Below are 26422 nucleotides of genomic sequence, written 5' to 3' on the forward strand. Positions count from 1 at the left end.
TGGATAAGAATTGTCATTTGACTTATCTTTAGGCAGCTTAGACAGTTCATGTCAAGTGACTGCATCAATTCCATATTAAATTATATCTAGATTCAGGCTCCTGGTGCAAATCTCTCCAGGTTGAGTTCAACCTGTTTAGTTCATCATTATTGGCATCAGAGCTATGTACAAACATCGACCAAGCCCCAAAGGTAGGGTTACTAATAAGATCACTTTCCACTAACCTCAAAGCACTTGCAATAAAAAATGTTGCTTAATCTTACAAGTACATAAAGTAAATGATCTGCATACCTGTTAAATATATAGATTTTATTAATCTGCTCTATGACAGCTTAAGCTTCTTTTTAAGTTGCCGATCCAGAAGTAAATTCTGGTAAGAAATTACAATAATGTGCTTACTGTAACCAGGGAACTCAATGACATTTTAGTGAGGATTTCAATTGTAAAACAAGAACACCAAATTAAAAAGTTGTCAAGGAAAAATCTATGTTTACCAGCTCCTTTCTACTTGAGTGAAACAGCAATAACATTCTATGAAATTTAAAATAATGTGTATTTGCAATGCAGTAAGTAAACATTTAACAGAATATCATAATGATATCTAGATTATACAGAAGACTGCCTCAAATGATTTAGTGAACTTCTGTGAGCATACCTTTTAATCTTGCATATAATTTTAGATCACATTAGAAACAATCTCCCTTACTGATTCCTTCTGGTTTAGTACACTGTTTAGTACAACTTTACACTGTTGCAGAGTGAGCTACGAAGCCCACCTGGCATCTCAAAATGAGAGGATGGCAATAAATAATGTAAACTTCCTAGATACACCAGGTAACTTTGCAGGGAAGAAAAGTAATTAGGGTAGGTTAAATTGGGTTTAAAACCACTGAAGTTTTCTACTGAAAAGCCGTTCACGTTTCCTTTTCATTTGAAATGGGATCCCTGGCTGTGGAGCTCTCTTGCATTGTTCTGATATCTTAGATTAGCCTGCTTTGTATCCTAACAAATATATTTCTGATCTGCAAACAAAAACTTCTCCATTCTAGAGATATCAACATTTTATCAGAGCATCAACGATGAATTAGATCTCAGTTTCTATTTATCAGTGCTGTTAAATTTAGCAATTTCAATTTTGTCAGCAGATTGTTCACAAGGACATCCTTAACCTTTGTATGATTTTAATAACTGGTTGGCTATGACCAGGCGCTGGATTTCACTGGTTCCTTCATAGATTTCAGTTATGCGGGCATCACGGTAGTGCCTCTCTGCTGCCATGTCTGTAACATAGCCCATACCTCCAAGAATTTGCATGGCCTAAACAAATAAGGAGACAGAAAAATGGTTAAGTAAACAACCAACAACACAGGCCTAGTAAAAAAAAATTCATCATGCATTTTGTGGGTTTGTTATGAGAACTGAGAATATTTATTTTTAAAACACTGTACTCCTAAGAAAAGATACACCAAGACTTTGCTTTTGTGCTAAAAGGACTACAACTCTAATTCATCAGTAACTCAAGTTCAATTTCTGTAGCCTTCACAGATGTTGCCAGCCAAGGTATAGGAACAACAATTCCAATACTTCAACAGCCCCATCAGAGTAGGAACTTGCAGAAAGTGAGTAAAACATGATTTAAGAAACTGAGTTCTGAAGCAAGAACACAAGAGTAAGACTCTGAGGAATTCAGAACTTAGTCTTTGGTAGACATCCAAGTCAATAGTTGAAATGTACTAACCACAGCTAACTGAAAGTGGAAGAACAAAACAACTAATTCAGAGCAAAAAGTGATGGAAGGTTAGAAACTTCTTTTCCTGTAAACTCAAGTGCACTGAAATGAACCAGAAGGCACTGGGTTCTTCTTATTTCCCAGGATGGAATTTAAACCCATCAATATATTTCATAGCTTTAAATATATTCCAGGCCTCTATATAAATCAAAAAGTTCTGTTGAAATAACAAAGTCAGCATATTCCAATTTATATCCATACATAGATGCAAACATGCCTCATCATTGCCATATTTAATAATCATTCATTATGTTTGTCAATCCAGTTGATAGCAGCCAATTTATGTTTGAACAGCAAATGCATTGCCAACATTTGTAACGACCCACAATCGTTAACACAGTGTTCACAGTTCCAAAATAGGTTCTTTGGTTCAGTGTGTATGTTTTTATACTCTATTAAAGCCTCATCGCATTTCTAAATGTTTCCAAAAGCACTTCACATACTATTTTGAAGTATGGCAAAAGCAGCATGTATAAATCATAGCTCATCCCACAGCTCACTCTCAACATTACACTGAAAACGAAAAATAGATAAATGCTCAGACCCAATCTACTTTTGAGTTGGGGCCAAGATGGTTCTCCGCTGACAGCAAATTACACATTCATGTCATAACAATACTAAACATAATCCAGCTCCAAAATTCACTTTCTGGAGGAAGTCTACTTAGTGTATTTCTAGTGAATATTGAAATAAACTATGACAGCATTGCAGGCCAAATGAGATGAATTAAGCCAGAGGCTGTTGTAGGGATTTTGTAATTAGCCACTCGCAAGGTTCTGGAAGACTGAAGGGTAATGTTGTTCCATTGTTCAGGAAGAGTAGCAAGGACAGGCAAGGAAACTACAGGCCAGTGATCCAGACTTCGGTTGCAGGGAAGTTATTGGAGGGATAAGATCGACTATCACTTGGATACCAAGGCCTGACCAGAAATAGTCAGCATGGTTTTTGTGAGAGGGAGGTCACATCGGTATTTTGAAGTATTTTGATGAAGGTAGGTCAATGGATGCTGTCGATAGGGAATTTAGTAAGGCCTTTGATAAGGTCCCACATGGCAGGCTTATCTGGAAGGTTAGATCACTTGGGATCCTGGGGAGCTAGCAAGATTCAGAACGGATTCCATGACAGGAAGCAGATGGAGATGAATTAAGGCCAATTCTCTGACTGGAGACTAGATTCTCTGACTAGTGGGTCAATGTTGGTACCTCTGTTGTTCATTATTTTTGTAAATGATTTGGATATTAACATGCATACATGAATAGAGAGGTTGCTGATACTAAATTAGAGGGCTTGGTTGATAGTGAAGCAGGTTACAGTGAATTTCAAAGAGATCTTCATCAGTTGAAGAGACGTGCTGTCACAATCACAGACTCTGCTGCAGGGTCTATGCACTCCCATAGGCGGACTGCGCAGCAGATCTGGCAATTGCATCGTGAATATGCATGTGCCAATTACTATTTCATTATGGCAGTAATTAACTCTATTCTTTTCGTTGCAGTGCTTATTGAGACTTGAGCAAAGCACCGCAATGTTACGCTGCCTACTTGTATTCAGCCTTACCTGAGAAAATGGACCATTCAGTCAACAGACGCTGGAGTCTAGCAATATCCATTTTATATTTAGATATTCTTTTGTTGGCATTTAGCTTTCTATTTGAAAGTTTCAGTTAACAGCCCTGTTTGGCCTATCATTTATTGTTTTATTTCCCCTTAAAACACTGCTCGCATTGAAGTCTGTGAACTATTGACCTACTTCAGTGTCTCTCGCTCTGCACTTGGGCAGTACATACACAACACAGCACATGTAACCACACTCAAGACATAAAAGTAATATTACCACAAACAAATTAACAAATAATAAGGTGCATTTATGACACGTTAAAAAATAAACAGAATAACTCTACTGGCTCTTCATACGTGAAGAGTCCTGGGTGGTGGCAGGGAGTTCAGAAGTCTTACAGCCTGGGGGAAGAAGTTCCTGTCCCAACATTAGGGTACCTCCTTTCTGACAGAATGGGCTCAAAGAGATTGTTGGATAGATGGTGGGGATCAATGACAATGCTAAGTGTCCTGCATATGCAACACCCTTGATAAAAATATCTGATAGGTGGAAGAGAGACCCCAATGATCCTCTCAGCAGTCCTCACAACTCTTTGCAGTCGGATGCCTTGCAATTCCCATTCCAGACGGTGATGCACCTGGTCAGGACACTCTCAATGGTGCTCCTGTAAAAATTAGTTAGAATGGAAGAAGGGGGGAAACATTGCTCATCTCAATCTCCTCAAGAAGTAGATTGTGCTCTCTTGACTGAAGAGGTGGATTTGAGGGACCAGTCTAGATTGTCCATTATGGGCACTCTCAGAATCTTGGAGCTCCTAACTCTCTCCACAGAGGAGCCGTGAATGTGCAGTGGGGAGTGGTCAGCCTGCATCTTCCTAAGGCCCACAATCATTTCATTGGTCTTATTCACATCCACCTATGCTAAGGGGTAGTTTACAGTGGTCAGTTAATGTCCTGGCATTTCTTTGGAGCCGTACAGGGTAATGTTTGGATGTATTCACCAGTGGGAAAGTCTGAGACAAGCGAACATTGCTACAAGGGACCAGTCATTTAAAACCAAGATAGTTAGAAATTTCTTCTCACAGACAGTGATAAATTTCAGGAATTCTCTGCCCATTGATGGTGGAAGCTGAGTTAGTATAAGCATTTAAAATAGGGGGTAGATAAATATTTGATAGATTGAAGACCTGCCAGCACTCATGTCTCATCACTAGGACAGGTTGTTCACTGTTTACTTGTGCTATAAACTTCACATGCATTTTGTTAACTTATTTTATTAACTTAATTATTATTTTATTATTTATTCATTATAATTAATTATCTGGTAATGTTTTATTAACTTATTTGTGGTAATATTTTGTTTTATGTGCTGTGTGTGATGTATGTATTGTAAGTGCACCCTGGTCTGGAGGAACGTTGTTTTGGCTGTATATGCGTATAGTCAGATAAGCTTGAATGGAGGAGTATCACCAGACTGGAAGGCCCTATGAGAACTGTGGAGAGGAGCATAGGGGTCCCCCTACCATCCATCGGGGTCATTTATCAGGAACACTGCATATGCAGGGCCTTCAGTGTTATTAAGGATCCCATCCATCCAACCAGCATCCTCTTTGATTTTCTACCATCAGACAGGAGACTCTGATGCATAAAGACAAGAACGGTCAGGATAGCAAACATTTTCTTCCCTCAGGCCATTAGGTTTCTGAAATTCCTGATGCATTTAATTTATGTATTTCAGTTTGTTTATTTATGTGTAATCCATCTGTAGATTTCATCCTTACTTTCATAAATTATTATGTATTATGTATACTACAGTGCTTTACACCCTGGTCCGGAGAAACATCCCATTTGACAGTACACATGTATTATTTAAATGACAGGAAACTTCACATAACTTGGCTTGAGGTCACCTATGATCGTAGTAAATGGCAGGGCAGTTTGAAGGGCCTGATGGTTTAGCCCTAGTCACCCGGTTCAGATATGGCCCAAGTGTGGAGTGAGAGACACTGAAACGGGTCGCTATTTCACAGACTTTAATGTGAACGATGTTAAAGGGAAAAAGAAGAATAATAAACACCAGGACAAACAGGGCCATTGTCTAAAACACTCAAATGGAAAACGAAGCCTACGCCGAGGCTGAAAAAAACAACTAGGAATAAAATCGTCAGAACTCAGAGTCAGCTGACTCAACACTCCAATTTCTTGGGCAAGGGAATGCAGATAACGAAGAGTAGCTCTATCCAAGTTTCTATGATGGAACAAATGGAGTTAAGTACTATCACAATGAAATAATAATAAGCTGACACGTGCATATTCACGAGCACAACTGCCGAATCTGATGTGCTGCCGAATCCGTGGTTGTGACACTCCTGCTCCTATTTTCCTGAGCTCCTCTGTTATTATATCCCTTTCTTCCTTCCACATAGTCACTTGTAAATCATTTTAAAACTTAATCCATTAAGATTTCAATTCTTCTGGTCACTCTTCCCAAAAGATGAAAAATGATGGCAGATTTATAAATCATTTGTCTACAGATGATCAGTTTTACAATGGATAATGTCTTAATTGAGAAAGTAGTACTTTGCAAATGTATTCCATTATCAATTCAGAAGGGCCGCCTCCTCCTGAGTCTCTCTCTTTAAAGTAGGAGTCCCCAGCCTTTTTTATACCATGGACCCCTACCATTAACTGAGGGGTCTGTTTCCCAGATTCATTCTAAAGATCTGTATGCAGACAGAGACCTAATCCTTCATGAATAATAAATCAACTCTTTTGGTTTTTGAACTTTATTTCAATTGTTATAGTAAAAGTGTTTTGCTTTTACCTTTCCCATTTATACTGCCATGTATTTATTTACATTTGCTTTACTGTCCTCTGCTACCAGAATCCTTCCTCTTCAGCCAGCTCTTTCACCCACTTTCTCACTTCATCTCCCTCCCCCACCCACACACTTTACCCCTCACCTGGTTTTACTTATTACCAGCTTGTACTCCTTCTCCTCCACCCACCTTTTTATTCCGGCTTCTTGCCCCTTCTATTCCAGTCCTGATGAAGGACCTCGACCCAAAACATCAACTGTTTATTCTTCTCTGTTGATGCTGCCTAACCTGCTGAGTGCCCCCAGCACTCTGTGTGTTTTGTCCTTGATTTCCATCATCTACAGAACCTCTTGTGTTTATCATTTATTTACATCTCAGCCCATCTATGTTACTGCTCCAGTACTGGATCCAAATGAATGTCTTTTAAGGTGAACTTCTCTACAATGAACTGACCAGCATTAGTTTTCAAAGTATAATACTGAGAGTCAAAGTATGAGAAATCGGGGATACATTCATTCTGAAGACCTGCATGCAGATAGAGATATCATCATTCATGAGTAATATATCAACTCCTTCAGTAATTGAACTTCATTTCAATTGTTAAGCATTTCTAAAGTTTTCCTTTGTATCTTACAGATTTTATTAATGTGAGTCCCCAAACTGAATTTCTCATTCAATATACATTCCTCTGGTCATCTCCACACAAATCAGAATTCAAGATTTTTATCAGTTTGAGCGATATGTATTTTCCTGTATTTCTCTCATCCTGTTGCAGAGCAGCTGATAATTTCAATAACTTAGAGTCAATAGTAGATTCCTTACATTGTTTGATGCCAGACGACCTACGTATTTATGCTTCAAAAAATGAACAAGCAAACTGATACTTATTAGCCAAAACTCATATTTTAATTCCACATTATATCTAATTCAACAACGTTGGCTGCTGGCTTTGGTATAAATATCAAAGGGACAGCAAAGGGATACAGAATTTTGTTGAGAAATGGAAAGTCATTTAGTCAAATTCTGCAATCTAAGTTCAACTGCACTTATTTTTCCTTATTTCCACGTTTTGGTGTCTACTTTGAACTGTGAAGTAGACATGATGCATACTCATTTTATATGATGTCAGTTGTACTACAAGGGACACGGTGCAATTATGAAGTGCAATCACTTAGAATAGACGTAGATTAAGTTCTTCACATCTTGCTGGAACTGCTACTGTGGGCAGGCAACTATTCTCACCAGGAAGATATGAATGGATGTAGTTGAGGTGAAAGAGCTATCCAGTCTAATCCCATCTTCTTGTTCTGGATCCTTGCAGGTTACAGCAGAAGTATACAGCCAAATATAGTAAAAGCTCCCACATCTGCCTTCATGCCAAATCTCCATGGTGCTGATGAAGGAAACACTCCAGTTAACCAATTAACAGCCTGGACCTCCCTTGGTGTTAGCCTGATCAGCATTCACTGAGTACTGGTCTGATGCCAATGTGGGCATTCCCTTACAGCTGTCCCTTGGTGCAATTCCAGTGTCATTCTATCTGGAGAGAATGGATAATTACTTTATTCATCTCTTTCATCGTATCAATGTCCATCAAAAAAACTAGACTCCCTCCACGGATTGAATCAACATCTACCAGCAGACTCAAGGACAGCTTCTATCACACTGTTATAAGATTCTCGAAATGACCTCTTAAACAATAAAGATGAACTCTCAGTGCACTTTGTCATGGCTCTTGTATCCTATTGTCTATCTACACCACACTTTTCCTGTAACAGTAATACTATATTCTGTATTTTTTGCCCTCTTTTGATGTACTTATGTATGGAAAGATCTGTCAGGATGGCATGCACATAAAAGCTTTTCACTGTACTTTGGTACACATGACAACAATAAAACAATCACCACCCTTTCTAAACAACCGTATAGTAGCAGCCCTTCTATCTTAAAGCACATTCCTTTGGGCAGGTACAGAGCCTCTGTAGCTTTTAACGATCAGTGGGCCAGTATGGTGATTATCAAGTCTTTGACATGAATAAATCACATTCTTCACCCATGCCCTCTGGAGCCTTCAGATGCCCAGGTCACATTGCTGGACAATTTCTCAGAGTGTTTCATTCCTTCTGAGTGTGCACTGTGCACAGAATGATAGGTGTTCTTCAATATTCTCTTCCCCGCATCAATGTCCTCAGCTCTAAGAACCTAAAACATCGCAATTTAACCATGCAAGTAAATTTTAAAACACCACAGTACAACATTGTGATCTAATAATTACCTTTCCATGTTCAACTACCAGAAGGCCACCTTTTAATGGGTTTCCTAATTGCATCCAATATACAGTCAGCCCTCCTTATCCGCGAGGGATTGGTACCGGGACCCCTCATGGATACCAAAATTCACGGATGCTCAAGTCCCTTATTCAACCTGTCTCAATGTGGTGGACCTTAGGACCCAGTGGAACCCGAGACCTTATTTAACTTGTCTCAATGCAGTGGACCTTAGGACCCGGCGCCAGAGCTCTGAATCCACAGTGTTTCTGTTCACGAAAATAATCATGATCACGATTGAAAATAAAGTGGAAATAATAAAGTGATCAGAAAGAGGTGAAACACCATCAGTCATTGGAAAAGCGTTAGGCTACAGTTGGTCAACAATCAGAACAATTTTAAAGGATAAAGTGAGAAAGGCTCTGCCCCGATGAAAGCTACAATTATTACTGAGCAATGCAGTAGTTTAATAATTGGGTTTTGGGTTTTTGATCCTCCACATCAACCCGGCACAGTGAACAGCGCACTTGAAAGCGGTCTGTCACTGGATCGAACTTGGGAACTTCCGTTCCCAAGCTCGACGCTGAAACATACGTTCTTAAGTGTTTTATATGCATAGAAAGGTAAAATATATATTATATACTAAGACAAATGTTTGACTAACTGACGCTAAATAATACCAGATGTACCTGTTCTGACTTACTTAGTAAGAGAACTGATTTTTTTCGATCCCGATCCACAATAACCCACGCACATCCTCCCGGATACTTTAAATCATCTCTAGATTACTTATAATACCTAATACAATGTAAATGCTATGTAATATGGTTGTTATACTGCATTGTTTATGGAATAATGACAAGAAAAAAAGTCTGTACATGCTCGAACAACAAGTGCTGGAAGAGCGCTTCCAGGTTTTTGCGATTCGCGGTTGGTTGAATTTGCGGATAAGGAGGGCCAACTGCACTCGCTAATTCATCTTACAGGCTAACATATTAAGTTACTGCTTTACAAATTAAAACTTTGACACCAACCCTTCTACCATCTTTTCTCAACCTAGCTAAACAATTCATCTATACTTTCTAATTAATTGCAGAATGACATTTAGTCATTTGCAGAGAACGCCCATGTTCAAATCTCAAAAAATCTCACAGCAGGAGACTCGTGTGTCATTGGGGAGGCTGGAAAATCTTTTGCTGTGGGTCCGCAGACCCGAGGTGTTTGTGATCTTCAGACACAGAGCTCGATAAAAGCAACAATACAGACTTCTAACATTGTAGAACAGCAAGTTGTTATGTCTCCCGCTCACTGTGAAAATGGGGGATAACTCCCTCTCCCTTGCCAGGGAGAGAGAGAACCTGTGGGTTGTCGAATTTTGGATGAAATGCAAAGCCTTTGGGATAACTTTGGTCTGTATCTTTGCTATTGCTTAGCACACGCTTAGGCTCTGTGATTGTATCAATGCGCGTTTATTTTTGCTGGTGGGGGGAGGGGGATTGTCGCTCGCTGCCGCTTATGTGCAGGAGGGGCAGCTGGGAGGGACTTTGGGGTTTTCACGTTTAACTGTCGTTCATCCCTTGGGGCACTTCTCTGTTTTTCATGGATGTTTGTGATGAAGAAAGCATTTCAGAATGTATATTGTATACATTTTCCTGACATTAAATTTGACCTTTGAACTTTTGAAAATATGTAATTCTCTACTTGCTATTGTTTCATCCTTTTCTTATAAGCGGTAAAAACCCGATGGCAAAGACAGATCATGGCAATATTTATTACATAAATTTACTAAAATGTTGAAAATGGCTCCATGTGAAAGTAAAATCATGTAACAAAATACACAAAATGGTGCAACGCTAACACCTGAAACAACTTCAGTTCAGAACCCTACCTTAACATTGTGTTTCTCCACTTACTGTAAAGTCTCTTATTCCCTCTAATGTTACCTTTTTTCAAACATTTAATACCATTTCTCTTTTTAAATTATACTCAGAGATCTGTTCCAGGTATCACAGTACATCTGCTTCGAAATTACAACCCACACATGATGCAAATGCCGAGAATATTTGAAATTATGTGGGAATGAATCAGGGATGAAGATGTACAGATGTCATGGCACAGTCTCAGAACATTAAGAAGCTAATCTAGCATTTCTAATGGCTTGCCATTTTCCTGACCTTCAATGATTGAGTAATTGAATCTTAACACAATAGTCTAGAAAAACAACAATATTATGCTAAAAATTTAAAGGGTATTCATAAGACTTTCATATAAGTTCACTGGTCTATAAAATATTCTCCAAGTCTAAGAGTGGACAGATGGCAGTCATCATTAATATTGTTCTGTTGATCATCCTTGCTCATGGATTGCTTGTTCCACTCCCATAAGGGAGGAGGCTACATACCATCCACGGCAGGACCACCAGTTACTTTCCCCAAGCAGTAAGACTGAACAACACCTTCACCCACTAGCGCACCTCTCCACACCCCCAGCCACCACTACTTTATCATTTCCTGTCAGTCACCTTAAGTACAGACACTACTTTGCCCAGTGTCAATTTATGGACATGCAATCATTCTACATATATAAGCTATCATATGTATTTATATTTATTATGTTTTATTATTATAGCATTCTTTATTTTATTGTGTTTTTTAGTGCTGCATCAGATCTGGAGTAATAATTATTTAGTTCTCCTTTACACTTGTGTACCCTGAAATGACATCAAACAACCTTGATCAGATGTTCAGAGACAGAGAGTTACAATCCATATTGAATCAATAGTTTATTTTTCACTTTTACAATTACTAGATGAGTATTGTATCAGCACTTCAAAGTCTATACTCAGTGTAAAGGGTTATCTAATGAAGAACTCGTTGTGTCAGGAAACTCTGGTGGGAATTAGCAGCCACTCCTTATCTATGCATAAACACACATAATGCTAATGTGCATCTTAATCAAAATTCAGTGATGAAAATCTCAGCACTTACTTTATGAGCAATAGATGTTGCAGACTCAGATGCTGCCAGTTTGGCCATTGCAGCTTCCTGTAAATTAGGGTAAAAACATAAAATTTCAGTTATATTGAGCCAACAGCATTTTATTCTATGGATAATTAAGATGTTATGTCTCGATTTTACTGCAAGCTACAGATTATGTTGGGCAATATCAATATAAAATTTACCCTGCAACCATTTCAAAAACCACTTTACAGGACTCAACTGGAACCAGGAGAAGTGGTTTTGTACTAAACTGAGGTTCCATCACATAGGAAATAACCTCAATTCTACTTCTCGGTGAATTCCTCAGTCATGGTAACAATGAACCATTTGCACGTCAAAAACATTTGATCATCATTTTCAGTTCTAGCCACTGTTCATCCCACGGGTTTGTACAGAAGGTCTCAAATACTTAGTAAGCTCACAGCTGGGAAAAAAGTAGCAAACAGCGTACATTGCCATTGTTTCTTGTATTTTACAGCATATCGGGGTTGCTGGTTGCTACAGTGCTGCAATATTAAATAAGCAGAAGATGAATTTGCCCATAATAGCTGATATATTGCAAGCTGGAGTGTTCTGTAGACTCAGCAAGCTATTAAAAATATATATGAAAGCTTATAAAAAGATTGCAAAGTATCAAGGTTTCATTAAAGTGACACAGGCTACAATATACCCTGGAGCTGGTGCTGGCAATTACCAGAGAATTAATGGATTACAACATTTTAAATTATAGACTGGGATGTAGTGTGCAGCTTTTCAAGACTGCATATTGCATATTACCATCATTACAATGGCATACAGTAAACTGCAACAAGCCATGAAATTGTTGAAATCAAACTTAAGGTTCAGTTTTTGATTGTAATTCAACAACCTACACAATCAATTCTTAAAGCTTGACAGGGAAAATAGAGCTAGAAGAATTACATGGCCTCTTGTGCCTGCTCAAGCATTTGCTAATATTATGATGAATACCAGCTTGAATATCCTGTGTGAACCCCAAATCCCTTGATTCCTTAAAATTCTATGAACCTCTGTCTTGAATATATTTGTCAACTTAGCTTCTGCATCACCCTGTATGGAGAAATGTATTCTCAACTGAATGGCTGATTCCTTATATTGAAATCATGACTATTAAGTCTAGACATGCCAGCCACGGGTAACATTGGACTATAAGACATAGGAGCAGAATTAGTCTATTCTGCCCATCGAGACTGCTGCACCATTCCATGACAGCTGATTTATTATCCCTCTCAACCTCATTCTCCTGTTTTCTCCCCGTAACCTTTGGTGCCCTTACTAATTAAAGAACCTATCAACCTCTGATTTAAATGTACCTAATGGATCAAAACACCAGTTCTACAGTTCCTCTCTCAATCCCCACAAGAATCTTCTATGTTCAAAGATTTTTCCTATTTTTATTCAGTTCCAATCTCTGATTACTTGCACCTGTGTTTCTCTTTCAGCTGTTGATTGTGGTATTGTGTATCAACATTCAATGGGTCCTATTAACTTGCTATTATCTTCTGGCACAAACCAGACCACTTCTGATCCTGCCATTTCAAAATGAGTTTGTTTAATTAATTCTATGAGTCCTATTCCTCTGGGAAAATTCCCATTCCTAGAAGCTTTTATTTCATTTTTTCTCTAATGCAAACTTTAAGCCTATGATATAGATTCAATAAACACAAAAAAGTGAAGGAAGAGAACCAGTTTCCATTAATGTTGCACTTGGGATGGAGAGAGGATGGGCAGAAATGGACGCTAACAGGAAGAGATGAATGAAAAAGCATTGAGGGTGGGGGAAGAACAAAAGAAATGTAGTAGAGGAAGGACATGCATACGTGGATTGGGAAAGAAAAAAAATGACACTGAGAAGGGACTAAAGCATAGAAAATGAAAGGGGAAACTCAATGCCAGTGAATGAGACAGGTCTTAATGCCATGAATGGGAAGTTAAGTTTGATATAAGAACTGGGTTAGAAAGATATCTCAATCTTGGCTACTGTTTATAAATCTTTCAAAAAGGAGTAAAAATGGTAATCAAACTTTGCTTTAAACATTTGTATCTAGCTTTCAGGGTTTCATTTATGTTTTTTCCCCTATGTTACAAGTAAAGCATTACACAAATATCAGGAAAACTGTCAGCAGCTTGACTAGATTTGCACAGACAATATTTTCTATTGTTGTTTCTGATAGATACTTCCTCCATTCCAAGCTAATTGCTAGCATAACAGTGCTATGCTACCAGAAGAACCATCCATTTCTCATTGTTACCATTGGGAAGAAGGTACAGGAGTCTTAGGTCCCACACCACCAGGTTCAGGAACAGTTATTACCCTTTAACCATCAGGCTCCTGAACCAGCGTGGATAACTTCACTCACAACTCTGAACTGATCACTGAATAACCTATGGAGTCACTTTCAAGGACTCTACAACTCATGTTCTCAGTATTTATTTGTCTGTTTGTTTGCCTTTTGTACATTGGTTATCTTGTCAGTCTTTGTGTGTAGCTTTTCATTGATTCTAGTGTATTTCTTCATTCTACCTACAAGAGAATAAATCTCAGGGTAGTAAATGGTGACATATACATGCTTGGTTAATATATTTACTTTGACCTTGGACTTTGATCCTTTGGATGAAACAATGAATCCAAGATCATCCTTCCCTTCTAGGTCTACATAGTAGATCCTACAGAGATACTAGAAGAGAGGGGCTTTCTTTTAATATCACATTCACCCTTCAGTCAAACTCTGATTCCCTGGCAATTTACTTCCTTGCTCTTTTTGGTACACTATACACAAATTGGTCCCATGTTTCAAAAAACTTCATAAAATTCAATTGCAGCATTTGGGGAGGAGAGCAGGGTCGAAGCTAAAACAAAGAACTGCCATGAGCTTTAAGAATGGTGGAAAGATTGCCCTCAATACCATACAGTCCACATTGCTCCGGGAAAAGCTCTGCACAATGCAGCTTGGCACTTCCATTGTACCCTGGATAATGGACTACCTGACTGGCAGACCACAGTTTGTACAGTTTCAGGTCTGTGTGTTAAAGCAGCACTGGGGCCCCACAGGGGACTGTATTGGCTCCCTTCCTGTTTACTCTGTATACCTCCGACTTTAGATACAACACTGAGTCATGTCATCTGCAGGAATTCTCTAATGACTTAGCAATAGTTTGGTGTATAAAGGAAGGATGGGAGGGTGAACACAGAGCCCATGTGGAGGACTTTGTCAAATGGTGCAAGCCAAATCATTTGCAGCTCAACATTAGTGAGACAAAGGAGACAGTGATGGACTTTAGGAAGACCAAGGCTGCATTGTTCCCTGTGTTATGAATGTACCACAGCTCTGAGGGGCCGAAGGGGCGGGAGCAGCCCCCTCCTTCCAGAGAATCGCAAGATCACTATTAATTCGGGTCTCGGATCCAGGAAATGAGAGACAATGCAACGGTTTTGGCCATTGTTCTTAGAGACACCTGTGTGACGTGCATGTCCCTGTTACGTGACAGCTACCATGGATATGGACACCCTCGGGCAATGTGGGGGTGGGGATTGCATCACCCTATGTTGACGGACATCTACAACTCTGCAAGTCAAGATAAAAGGGGACTGCAGGAGGCGGTACCCCAGAGACGCACCAGAAGGACACCACCACTCAGTGCTCCCGTGCTAGTGGGAAGCCATACAAAGCCACGTGTGTTCCACCTCTCCTTTGCCTGGGGAGCGGGTGGCTGATAACACAGAAAAGGACTTCGAACTCACAATGGGGAACCAGCACTCCCCCGATTCAATGGAAGCTTCATAAAGACCCAGCAAGTCTTTCCTCTTCTCCCCAATCTCTCTCTCTGTCGCACCACATGAAACCCAGCGATTCCCAAAAGGCTGAAGCCTGCAGACTTCTAAGTGACTTTTATAGTTCCAACAGACAATATATTATCCCCTAGACAACAGAAGAGCTCATTTCTTAATGATGATTATTACTATACCCGCGCTTTAGATTGAGTATTGACGACGTGCATTATCTGAATGTTTGTATTAACCTTACTTTTGTGCCCCTTTTCAAATAAAAACATTTGAAAATAGTGACATCAGACTTCAACGGACCTCTCTATCTTTGCTGGTAAGTTATCCAGTTATGGGATACGTAACACCTGTTACTATTAATAGTAAGGACATGTAATGTGGTGAAGACCTACAAGTACCCAGGGGTGCACCTGGATGACAGACTTGAGTGGAACACCACCAAGGAGAAGGCAGGAGTTGCCTCTACTTCCTGAGAAGTCGGAGATCTTTTGGAGTATGCAGGCCTCTCCTACACATGTTCTACCAGTCTGTTGTCACCAGTACAATCTTCTATGCAGTGGTGTGCTGGGGCAATGGCATCAACATGGGTGATGCCAACAGGCTCAATAAACAGATTAGAAAGCCTGGCTCTGTTATAGGAATCAATCTGGACACAATGGAGGCTGTGGTAGAACAGAGGATCCTAAAGAAAATCCTGGCAATTCTGGGCAATGTTTCTTACCCTCTGCATGCCACTTTGACTGAACAGAGGAGCACTTTTAGTAACAGATTAAGACAACTGCGCTGCTCCAAAGAGTGCTAAATAAGATCATTCTTACCCTCGGCCATTAGACCCTACAATGAGTCAACATACAGCCGGGGAAATGATGAACTCCTCCTGTTAGACTATCTGAGGTAACTATGTTTTTTCTCTTCTTACTTCTCTTCTAATATTTGTATATCTGTGTACTTGCAATGCCACTGTGACGCTGTAATTTTCGTTAGAATAAATACAGTGCCTATCTATCTATATATGTATTCTACAGCTGTATAGTCCACTCCAGCGTCTATTTCCTTTGTTCTTATGGCTGTGGCATACATTAGGGAATCCTGCTTTCCACAAAGGCTTACATAAAAAGTCAACTTTGTTAATTTTTTACTTCCAAGACATTTTTCTGTTGGACTGACTTGCAACATTTTGTTCTGAATTTTTGGCACCATCCCAAAACACAGCAATTACCAATAAAATGCATGTTGTCCTATCTATATGTAAAGAGGATTTCTTCTTTTTGTTAACTAGCAGGAATGCTAATTTACTGATAACGAGAATGGTATTCCTTTGGAAACCAAATGGGGATTAATGTTCTTTCTTCTGAGTCTGTAAGCTTTTGTTGACGGGCTTTTGGGCAGATCGGCGCGAGGGGGTCGAGAGAGAGGACGCAATGCTCTAAGCTGGGTGAGGATCGGACCCCAAAGGGGGGTCCGAGGCTGGGAGATTCTCCAAGGGGGGGGGGGGGGGGATGAAGCTAGATGTGCTTGGTTGACCACTCGGAGGGTCCTGAGCTGTTTGGAGAGTCGAGGAGTTCGGAGGGTCCTGAGCTGCGAGTCCAGGAGTTCGGAGGGGATCGAATGGTGGCCAGAAGACTTCAGTAATTGAGCTCCAACGGTTGTGCACGAAGTGGTTTGGACTTTGATAAGTTTGGCGCCTTTTCTTTAATTTTCTCTTCATATATACTGTATCGTTATTAATCACTTAGTTATAGTAACCTTTATAAATTGTACTCATTTAATCGCTTATGGTGTACTGTCTGTTTTTGGGCGAGGCAGGGACATCACACAGCATCCACACCAGCTGATTACCCAGTTTGGCGGGGCCGAAGGCTGCTTCCCCTAGACGAGAACGAGCTGAGCGAGCCTGAGGCGACCCAGGGGGTTACATTGTGAGGTGCTCGTCCGGGGTTGATTTCTGTGGAAGCTGTGTGATCACCCTCTTTAAACTGTGTCTGCGGCGAAGAGTTGGTGTGCCTTTGTGGGTGTGCGATTGCTGGTTATCGCTGCATGTGTGTTGGGTGGGGTGGCTGCTGTTGCTAGCCTGGAGGTCGTTGTTCGAGTTCCAACTAGTGCTGACGAAATGGTGGTGGGACCATGGGCTGTCCGTACTGTTTGGAGAGTGAGGAGTGACAGGTTGGGATGTTTCAGCAGTGGTGGGCTCCGCCCGGTTGTTGGAATAATGTCCAGCCCTAAAGGGGCGGAGGCGTGGGCGGAGCGGACTCCTCAGTTGTTGGGTGAGTGGCAGTGCTTGGCTGAGGGAAAGCGACAGGGACGGGTTGAAAGTTTGAGTAGGCGGGCTGGTGACTTTGTTAGAACTGTCGGGCGCAATTACCTCGAAGTGACCGCTGCCAGTTCTGGGAAAGTGTGGGAAAATGCGTGTGGTTCGACTGGAAGTCAAATGCCGCAGCTGGGGGGCTTATCATATCCGTGGCAGGAGATTGGTGGGAAGTTTTTAGGGTATCCCTTTTTGCCTAGGGGGACAGATAAATTGCTTGTGGTGCCATGGGGATCTGTCAAGGGGATCAGTTGTTCCGTTGATTCGAGAGGTGTTGGGAAACTTAGAGGAGGCCCAGTGGGGGAACGGCTTGGGGTCTCTGGGGGAGCACGTTCCCAGCAATGTACCAAGGAACTCCCGAAAGGAACAAACCCTATTCCTGAAGGCTTAGAGGGGCCATGCGCACAGGTGTTGTTACGGATGGATGGAAGTCAAGTTAAAGCCATCCTCGGCACCGGGGCGCCGGTTAAGTTGCTGTACAGTTTGTTTCATAACCGTTATTGGAAGCATTTACCCTTGACGACATTGAGGACACTGGAGATTCGGGGTACCAGTGCTGGTGATTATCCAGACGACGGTTGTTGGTCAGTGAAAATGGAGTTCTTGGAGGCAAATGTGGAGGAGACTGAGGTTCATGAATCGTTAATGCTGATGTGTCCAGACCCTGTTGAGACGGGCAGCGTTTCTGTTCTAGAGAGAACCAATATCCTGCTGGTGCGCTTGGGGGCCTGCCCAGAGGAGGCGGGTGAGCGCTGTTTGGAGGCATTGTCGATGCACCCAGGGTTTCGAGCTGCTTGTGTGGACGTGTGTAGCAGCATTGGGCCGGTACCGAATTCAAACAAGAGCCAGTGGTGGTACGGCCTGGGGGAAGTATCTGAGGGTGAGACCCTCTTAGTGGACGCTGCGAAATACCACGAGGGAGGGGAGTTGACTGCTGAAGACACCTCGGAGAGAGAGAGGTTGCGGCGACTGGCCCCTGAAGCCGTGGAAGACGTAGGCAGCGTGTGTGTGGATTGTATTGCATTGAAGAGGCGCACTGTCAGTGACCAGAATATGGCCCTGAGGGCCGGAGAGGCGATGGCCTGTCTGAGTGGTGTGAAGTGGTTTAAGGTGCTGGATCTGAGGAGTGGATGTTGCCAGATCCCGACGAGTGGGGCCGACAAGGAGAAGACGGCCGTTATAAATTCCCTAGGAGTCTTCGGGTCCGAAAAGATGCCACAGGGCATATCTGGAGCCCTTGCAACCTTCCTGCTGGGCAGGTGGAAGACCATAGGGGATGTGGAGGCGTTTGGAGTTTTGGTGTATGTGGATGATCTCTTGGTGTTTGGATTTGCCTCAGTAGAATATGAAGTGAGGTCGTTGCAGGAGCAGCTGAGAACTACCGAGTTAAAGTGTTTTCGGGACACGTGCCAGGGCTGGCGAAGGTCGCAGCTCGTGAGTGACTGTCTCTACGGAATCAAGTTTGAAATGAAGACGGAGAGACGGAGAAAGCGTTCTGGAACCAGTCGGAAGACTTACAAGTTGGAGAGAATGAAGAAAGTTGTCTGACTGAGGGTAATAGCAAACTGAGAACCCAGAGAGGGGAGTTTGCGGAGGTGAAGAAATTACAGACGAATCTCAGAAGAGAGAAGCGGAAGCTTGAAGGGAACCTGAAGATGACCATCAACAGTTCAAATGAAGTGCAAAACCTGAAAGTTGATCTGGAAGAAGTCATGAGGAAGAAAAAGCTGGAGAGAAGTGCAGTGAATACTGAACAGGAGGCTGAAGAGACTGCGGGAGCAGCGCAGGCCACGTGTTTCCGTTTGGAGAAGATCAAACAGCAGCTACCGATCACAGGAATGAAGAAGAATACAGATTCGATGGATGATGTGCTGGATGTGTGGTACATGCTGCCTTTTGCTGACTTTCCCTCGATTGAGGAAGAGACCTTTGGCCCTTCTCCCATTGAGTCAGGTGTAGCGGGGAGGGTTAGCTGTGTGCAGTGTGGGGCATGAGTGAGAGGTTCAGAGAGGAGTTGGTAGTGGGCCCAAGGTATCCCCAGTTGTGTCCGAGCCTGAAGGGTTTAGGTGAGGGGGTACGGAGGCCTCAGAAGGGTTAGGGAACTCCCAGATAGTTGGCCTAAGTAGCGCCTGAGGAACAGGGCATGAGGGTTACTGTGTGGGGAGGAGATGTCACTATTTGTGCTTGGGTTACGGTGTGTTGGCAGGAAAGGTGGCGAGTTATTTAGTAGTCATGAGGACATGACTTTTATTTGGTGGAGGGAGAGTGTAAAGAGGGTTTCTTCTTTTTGTTAACAAGCAGGAATGCTAATTTACTGATAACGAGAATGGTATTCCTTTGTAAACCAAATGGGGATTAATGTTCTTTCTTCTGAGTCTGTAAGCTTTTGTTGACGGGCTTTTGGGCAGATCGGCGCGAGGGGGTCGAGAGAGAGGACGCAATGCTCTAAGCTGGGTGAGGATCGGACCCCAAAGGGGGGTCCGAGGCTGGGAGATTCTCCAAGGGGGGGGGGGGGGGATGAAGCTAGATGTGCTTGGTTGACCACTCGGAGGGTCCTGAGCTGTTTGGAGAGTCGAGGAGTTCGGAGGGTCCTGAGCTGCGAGTCCAGGAGTTCGGAGGGGATCGAATGGTGGCCAGAAGACTTCAGTAATTGAGCTCCAACGGTTGTGCACGAAGTGGTTTGGACTTTGATAAGTTTGGCGCCTTTTCTTTAATTTTCTCTTCATATATACTGTATCGTTATTAATCACTTAGTTATAGTAACCTTTATAAATTGTACTCATTTAATCGCTTATGGTGTACTGTCTGTTTTTGGGCGAGGCAGGGACATCACACAGCATCCACACCAGCTGATTACCCAGTTTGGCGGGGCCGAAGGCTGCTCCCCCTAGAGGAGAACAAGCTGAGCGAGCCTGAGGCGACCCAGGGGGTTACATATAATTAACCAACCCTCATCAAAATTACAACAGTTTACTAAATTGAACTGAAAGGTTATTGCTATTTGACATTATATTGACTCTCCACAATTTATAAATTCACAACTATAAATCATATGGGATTCTGAGGTACTTTATATTCAAAGGTTCATTTAATACTGAAACATGCACCCATATACAACTCTGAAATTTGTATTTCTCCAGATAGCCATGAAACAAAGTAAAAACATGAAAGTCATTCAGAGAGAAATATAGTATCAATCCCACCAACGCCCTCCCTGTACAAAAGAGAACGGCATCCCAATCATCAATGCCCCCACCCCTGCACAAAAATGAACAGGAACATTGACCCCCAAAAAACAATCCTTCCCCCTCACAAAAAAACAGAATATCAAGCCCTGAATCCCCTCCCTTCGCACAACAAAAAGGAAAAGGGAGAGGCCATTAAAAAAAGACACAGAATATAAAAACCATTAGCCTGAAGAAGTCTGCAGTGCATAAACGCAAAAGTCTAATCAACAAGCACAGAACCAAAATATCATCCTACGATATCACCAACACTCATCAAGGGAGAGGGACACCAGACGAGGCAGAGGGGCCTACAGCGAGCCGCACAGAACCCTCCTCCAGCAGTGACCAAAAGGCAGGCAGTCATTGCCGAAACTCTCGCTCGCCTTCTGCATTTGCCTCATTGTCTTAGTCTTCCCCTACGCTTTAATCAGCCATTAACTCACACTTTAAATGGTGAAATGGAGTCAAACATCAGCTCATGCCTGGCTCCAAGTTTCTCTGCATTGAAGCCGTCTGAGTACACGCTCGCTTCCTGGAACATTTTTCTGAGTCAGCGAAGTGCTGCATCAATTAAATGATCTCCAAGCTCTAACAGTCCCAGAAACACATTTAAGGTGAAAATCTGAAGTAAAAGAGCTATTTTCTTTTGCTACCTGGAATGTGTCAACAGGGGGAGCACTGTATGCTGCCACCATCTTGACCAGAAGGTCCAATATAGACAATGAAACCTTTGAAAAGTTAAAGTGCACTTAGGTTGACTGCTGAAAAAGCCGAGATGCATCTGATGATAGAATAAAATATCAATCCAAATGACAAGTTTCATAGAAATCCTCCCTCAGTTTTAATGCCTCCATTCTATCTGATCTAATATAAAAATGAGCTCAACAACCAGCCTTGTAAATCACACTATAGATTCAAGGTTCAAGATCCAAGATTGCTTAATGTCTTTTCCAGTACACAACAGTAAAGGAGAATGAAATAATTGCTATTCCAAATCTGATGCAGCACAAAAAAACACAATAGGAGAAAGAACATAATAACTACAAAGACATGAGATAGCTTATATACATAGATTGATTGTATGTACAAACATTTATATATAAACCACAAAGCAATAATGATACAGATTTGGATGTTTCTACCAATTAAAATTACTCTAGGTAGATAAGCCTTAGTTTGACCTTGAAACCGAAATGAAGCTTTAAAAGAAATCGACTTACTGTGAATGTGTTATCTCCTTGATTATATTTAATCCAAATAACAATCAGCTGCTCTGCTGCTAAGAGACATGGTGTTGTAAGAAGGCATTGCCCTTCTAATCCCATGTAATACTTAAGGACATAAGGAAGGCATGCATTCTATTAGAGCAAAGGAAAGAGCAGCAGGATATGACCATGTAGCCCCTCAGGTCCTGTTCCCCCATTCAATAAAATCATCGCCGATCTGATGATCAGCCTCCTTCCTGATAGCGGATTATATACTGATTTATTTACTCATTTTATCTATTTATTTATTTACTTATTTACTGATGGCCTAATAAAATCTATTTCAGACTTGAATATTTCCAGGTACAGAATTCTGTGAGTTCAAAATCCTCAAAGAATAACTTAATCCACCTACCTGTTGTAAAACTATGATCTCGAGTTGTAGATTCCCCATCAGCTTAAAGATTAAAACTAAAGATTAGCGCTATTTGTCACATGTATGTCAAAACAGCACAACATACAGTGAAATGTGTCACTTGCGTCAAATCAGATCAGTGAGGATTGTGCTGGGGGAATCCACAAATGTCGCGATGCTTCCAATATCAACATTGCATGCCCAAAACTTACTAATCCTAGCCATTCACCTTTGGAACGTGGGAGAAAACTAGAGCACCCACAGGAAACCTGCATGGTCACGGGGAGAACATACAAACTCCTCACAGACAGTGGCGGGAAACAAACCACAATCAATTATCACTGGAATTGTAAAACGATCGCATTAACTGCTACACTACCATGCAACCATATTCATGTTCAGAGCATGCCATGAATCTTAATTGTTTCAATTTGATTCCTCCTCAATCTTCAGAGAATATAGGCCCAATTTACCTCAATCTTTTCTCATCAAGCAAATCCTTGAATTCAAGAAACAATCCTGTGAATCCAATGTTCAATTCCCTCCCTTGGAAGTATCTGCTTCTGAAACATGGAGACCAAACCATATTCAGATTTCCAGGTGTTTTCTTGTCTAACTCCTGTATGGTTACAGGAAGCCTTGCCTACTTTTGTGCTCTATAAGTTCTTACAAAAATGATCAGCATTCCATTTGAGTACCCTCACTGATAATCAACACAGGTGCCCATCAAGGATGTGTGCTTAGCCTACTGCTCTACTGCCATTACACGAATGACTGTGTGGCTAAGAACAGCTCAATCACCATTTAAAAATTTATAAATGACAACATTGCTGTTGTTAAAATCTCAGATGGAAAAGATAAGGCATATAGGAGTGAGATAGATCAGTTGGTTAAATTCCAAAACCCAGCTCTCTGCTTTCTGTGGGGAATGCTCCCTCTGTGATTCCCTTGTCCATTTGCCCCTTCCTACTAACCTCCCTCCTAGAGCACATACCCCTGCAAACAGCCAAAAGCTACAGCTGTCTATTTACCTTCTCCCATTCAGGGTCCAAAACAGCCCTTCTGGGTGAGGTAAGACATCACCTGCGAATCTGTTAGGGTCATCTACTGTATCCAGTGCTCCCAATGCAGCCTTCTTTACGTTGGAGAAACCTGATGTAAAATGGAGGACCGCTTCTTCTGCCAGGAGTGGAATAACCCGATGGCCAGCCATTTTAATTCCATTCTGACATGTCAGTCCATGTCCTGTTCTTTTGCCACAATGAAACCACTCTCAGGGTGGAGAAGCAACACTGCATATTCCATCTGGGTAGCCTCCAACCTGATGGCATGAACATCGACTTCTCATGTCGGTAAAAAATTCTCTCCCCTTCCTTCTTCTTCTAATCTGCACTCTGGTCTCTTACATCTTCTCCTCACCTGCCGATCAGCTCCCCAGGATACCAGTCCTTCTTCCCTTTCTCGCATGGTCCACTCTCCCCTCCTATCAGACTCCTTCTCCAGCCCTTTCCCTTTCCAACCTACTTGGCTTCACTATTATCTTTGAGCTAGTCCTCCTTCCCCCTACCACCATTTTATTCTGACATCTTCCACCCTTCCTTTCCAGTCCTGAAGAAGGGTCTGACCCTAGATCGTCGACAGTTTATTCATTTCCATAGATGCCCCTGACCTGCTGAGTTCCAGAGTGTGTGTTGCTCTGGATTTTCAGCACTTGCAGAATCTCTTGTGTTTATGATATAAATTGTAAATAGGTGGCGGTCCCAGCATTGGTCGATGTGTCAACTCACTAAATGCACACTGCTGTTATGAAAATAGCCCATACTTTACACACCCTGCTAAATGCCAATTAGCAAATCCTCCAAAATGCAAAATAGACTCAGTAGTCACTTTATTTGGTACAAGTCTGGACTCAGTGCAGTCTTCTACTGCTGTAGCTCATCCACTTTAAGGTTGGATACATTGTGCATTCAGAGATACCCTTCTGCACACCACTGCTGCAAAGTGTAACTATTTGAGTTATTGCCAGCTTCCTGTCAGCTTACACCAGTCTGCCCATTCTCCTTTGACCTCTCATCAACAAGGCATTTTCACCCAAAGAACTGCCACTGACCAGATTTCTTTTTTGCTTTTCACACCATGCTCTGTAAGTTCTAAGAGACTGTTGTGTGTGAAAATCCCAGATCAGCAGTTTATGAGATACTCAAACCACCCCATCTGGCACCAATCCAAGGTCAAAGTCAATTAGATCACGTTTCTTTTCTATTCTGATGTTTGGTCTAAACAACTGAACCTCTTGACCAGGTCTGTATGCTTTTAGACATTGAGTTGCTGCCACATGATTGACTGATTAGATATTTGCATTAATAAGTTTACAGGTGTACCTAATAAAGTGGTCACTGAGTGTGTATTACTCACCAAACCAATACCTCATACCTTGCGAAGTAACCTTTTATGCAATACCTTATGAAAGGCTTTATGGAATTCCAATTATATTATGTTTACTGATTCCCATTTATTTATCCTATTGGTTAGATTCTCAAACAACTTTTAAAAATTGTTAAACATAATTTCCTTTTTATACTCTACTTAATTTTTTAAAGTATTGGGCTTTACTGATTTGGTAATAATGAACTCCAGCATTCTCTCAATGGCAAACATTAGACACATTGACCTCTAGTTCATTTTTTTTTCTCTCTACCTCAATCCTTAGAAAAAGTATATTTGCAATTTTTCAATTTTCTGGAAATCCAAAGGATCAAAACCAATGTTTCTACGATCTTTGCAGATACTTTTTAAAAATTGTCAGATGCATGCCATTAGGTCCAAAGTCTGTCAGCACTTGGTTCCATTAGTTTACCTGATGCATTTTCTCTACTGATAATTCTTTTGTTCTTCCCTCCCTTTCGCTTCTTTATTTCTGTTTTAGATATTTTTTCAAGCGTGTGCCACTGTGAAGATTTTTAAAAATTGCTTTAGGCTTAACTTGGTGTTTTGATATAAAAAATATATTCCTTCAGTATAAAGACCCATAAGGAAAGTTACTGAACACTATTCCACACTTCCACCATCCCATCTAACACACATGGCTTATTGAGAAATTCTCAGTATGTTTAAAATCCAACTTGTAGCCTGCTCTATTCCATCCCACACTTAGCCTTTCTTTGCTTTGACATCCACATGGTTGGACCAGGTCAGGCTATTGGCCATGTTCACACCTTGGAACATGAAGCTTTTCAACTTTTCTGTCTCAGCACTGTTGATTTAAACCAAAGCACCGACCCTCTTTTCTGAGGTCAATGACTTTTGTTTTACCGATATTGAGAGAAAGGATGTTGTCACTAGGTTATATCTCCTTCCTGTATTTTAACTCATCCTTATGTGACATTTGGCCCTCTACAGAGGTGTCATCTGCAAACTTGTAGATGAAGCTAGAGCAGAGTCTGGTCAGGCAGTTTTGAGTGTACAGGAGTACAGTTAGGGGCTAAGGACGCAGCCTTGTGGGGTACCAGTGTTGAGAATAGTCATGGTGGAGGTGGTGTTGCCAATCCTTACTGATTGTGGTCCATTGTTCAGGGAGTCAAATATTCAGTTGTGAAAGGAACTGCTAGGCCCCAGGTCTAGGAGTTTGGAAAGGAGTTTGCTTGTAATTATAGTACTGAAGGCAAAGCTCTGGGCAATAAACAATAGTCTAACATAAGAGGCTTTACTGACCAGATGCTCCAGGAATGAGTGAAAGGTCAGGGAGATGGCATCTGCCATAGACCTGTTTTGGCAGTAGACAAATTACAGCAGGTGCAGGTTATCTCAGAGGCTGGAGTTAATGTGTAACTTGATGGTCCTTTCAAAGCACTTCATGACATCAGAGCCACTGGCATGAAGGTATTGTGTTTACTGACCATGAAGTTATAAACTCAAATAATGTCCTTAAGTTCTATTGGATATAAATAGCCATGAGTACTCTCACTAAAGGAGATTATACTATAACTACCCAATCTTCAAAGACTAGATTACCGCCCTGTTAATTCTCCACAGTGAGTT

At 41.4% G+C, this 26422-nt stretch overlaps 1 protein-coding gene across 6 annotated transcripts in view; it reads right to left on the minus strand.

Moving 5' to 3' along the window:
- Positions 1-288: 288 nt before the first annotated feature.
- Positions 289-26422, minus strand: part of acads (acyl-CoA dehydrogenase short chain) — a 141684-nt gene continuing 115550 nt past the window's right edge. For all 6 annotated transcript variants that reach the window (XM_059988346.1, XM_059988342.1, XM_059988347.1 and 3 more), the window contains 2 exons: positions 11419-11475; positions 289-1317 (listed from right to left, as the gene is read on the minus strand). In XM_059988346.1, the coding sequence (XP_059844329.1) occupies positions 1165-1317; positions 11419-11475 (210 nt within the window). In that variant the 3' untranslated portion in view covers positions 289-1164. The remainder of the gene's footprint in view (positions 1318-11418; positions 11476-26422) is intronic.

Source organism: Hypanus sabinus, chromosome 13 (assembly GCF_030144855.1).
Source record: "Hypanus sabinus isolate sHypSab1 chromosome 13, sHypSab1.hap1, whole genome shotgun sequence".
Taxonomy (NCBI): domain Eukaryota; kingdom Metazoa; phylum Chordata; class Chondrichthyes; order Myliobatiformes; family Dasyatidae; genus Hypanus; species Hypanus sabinus.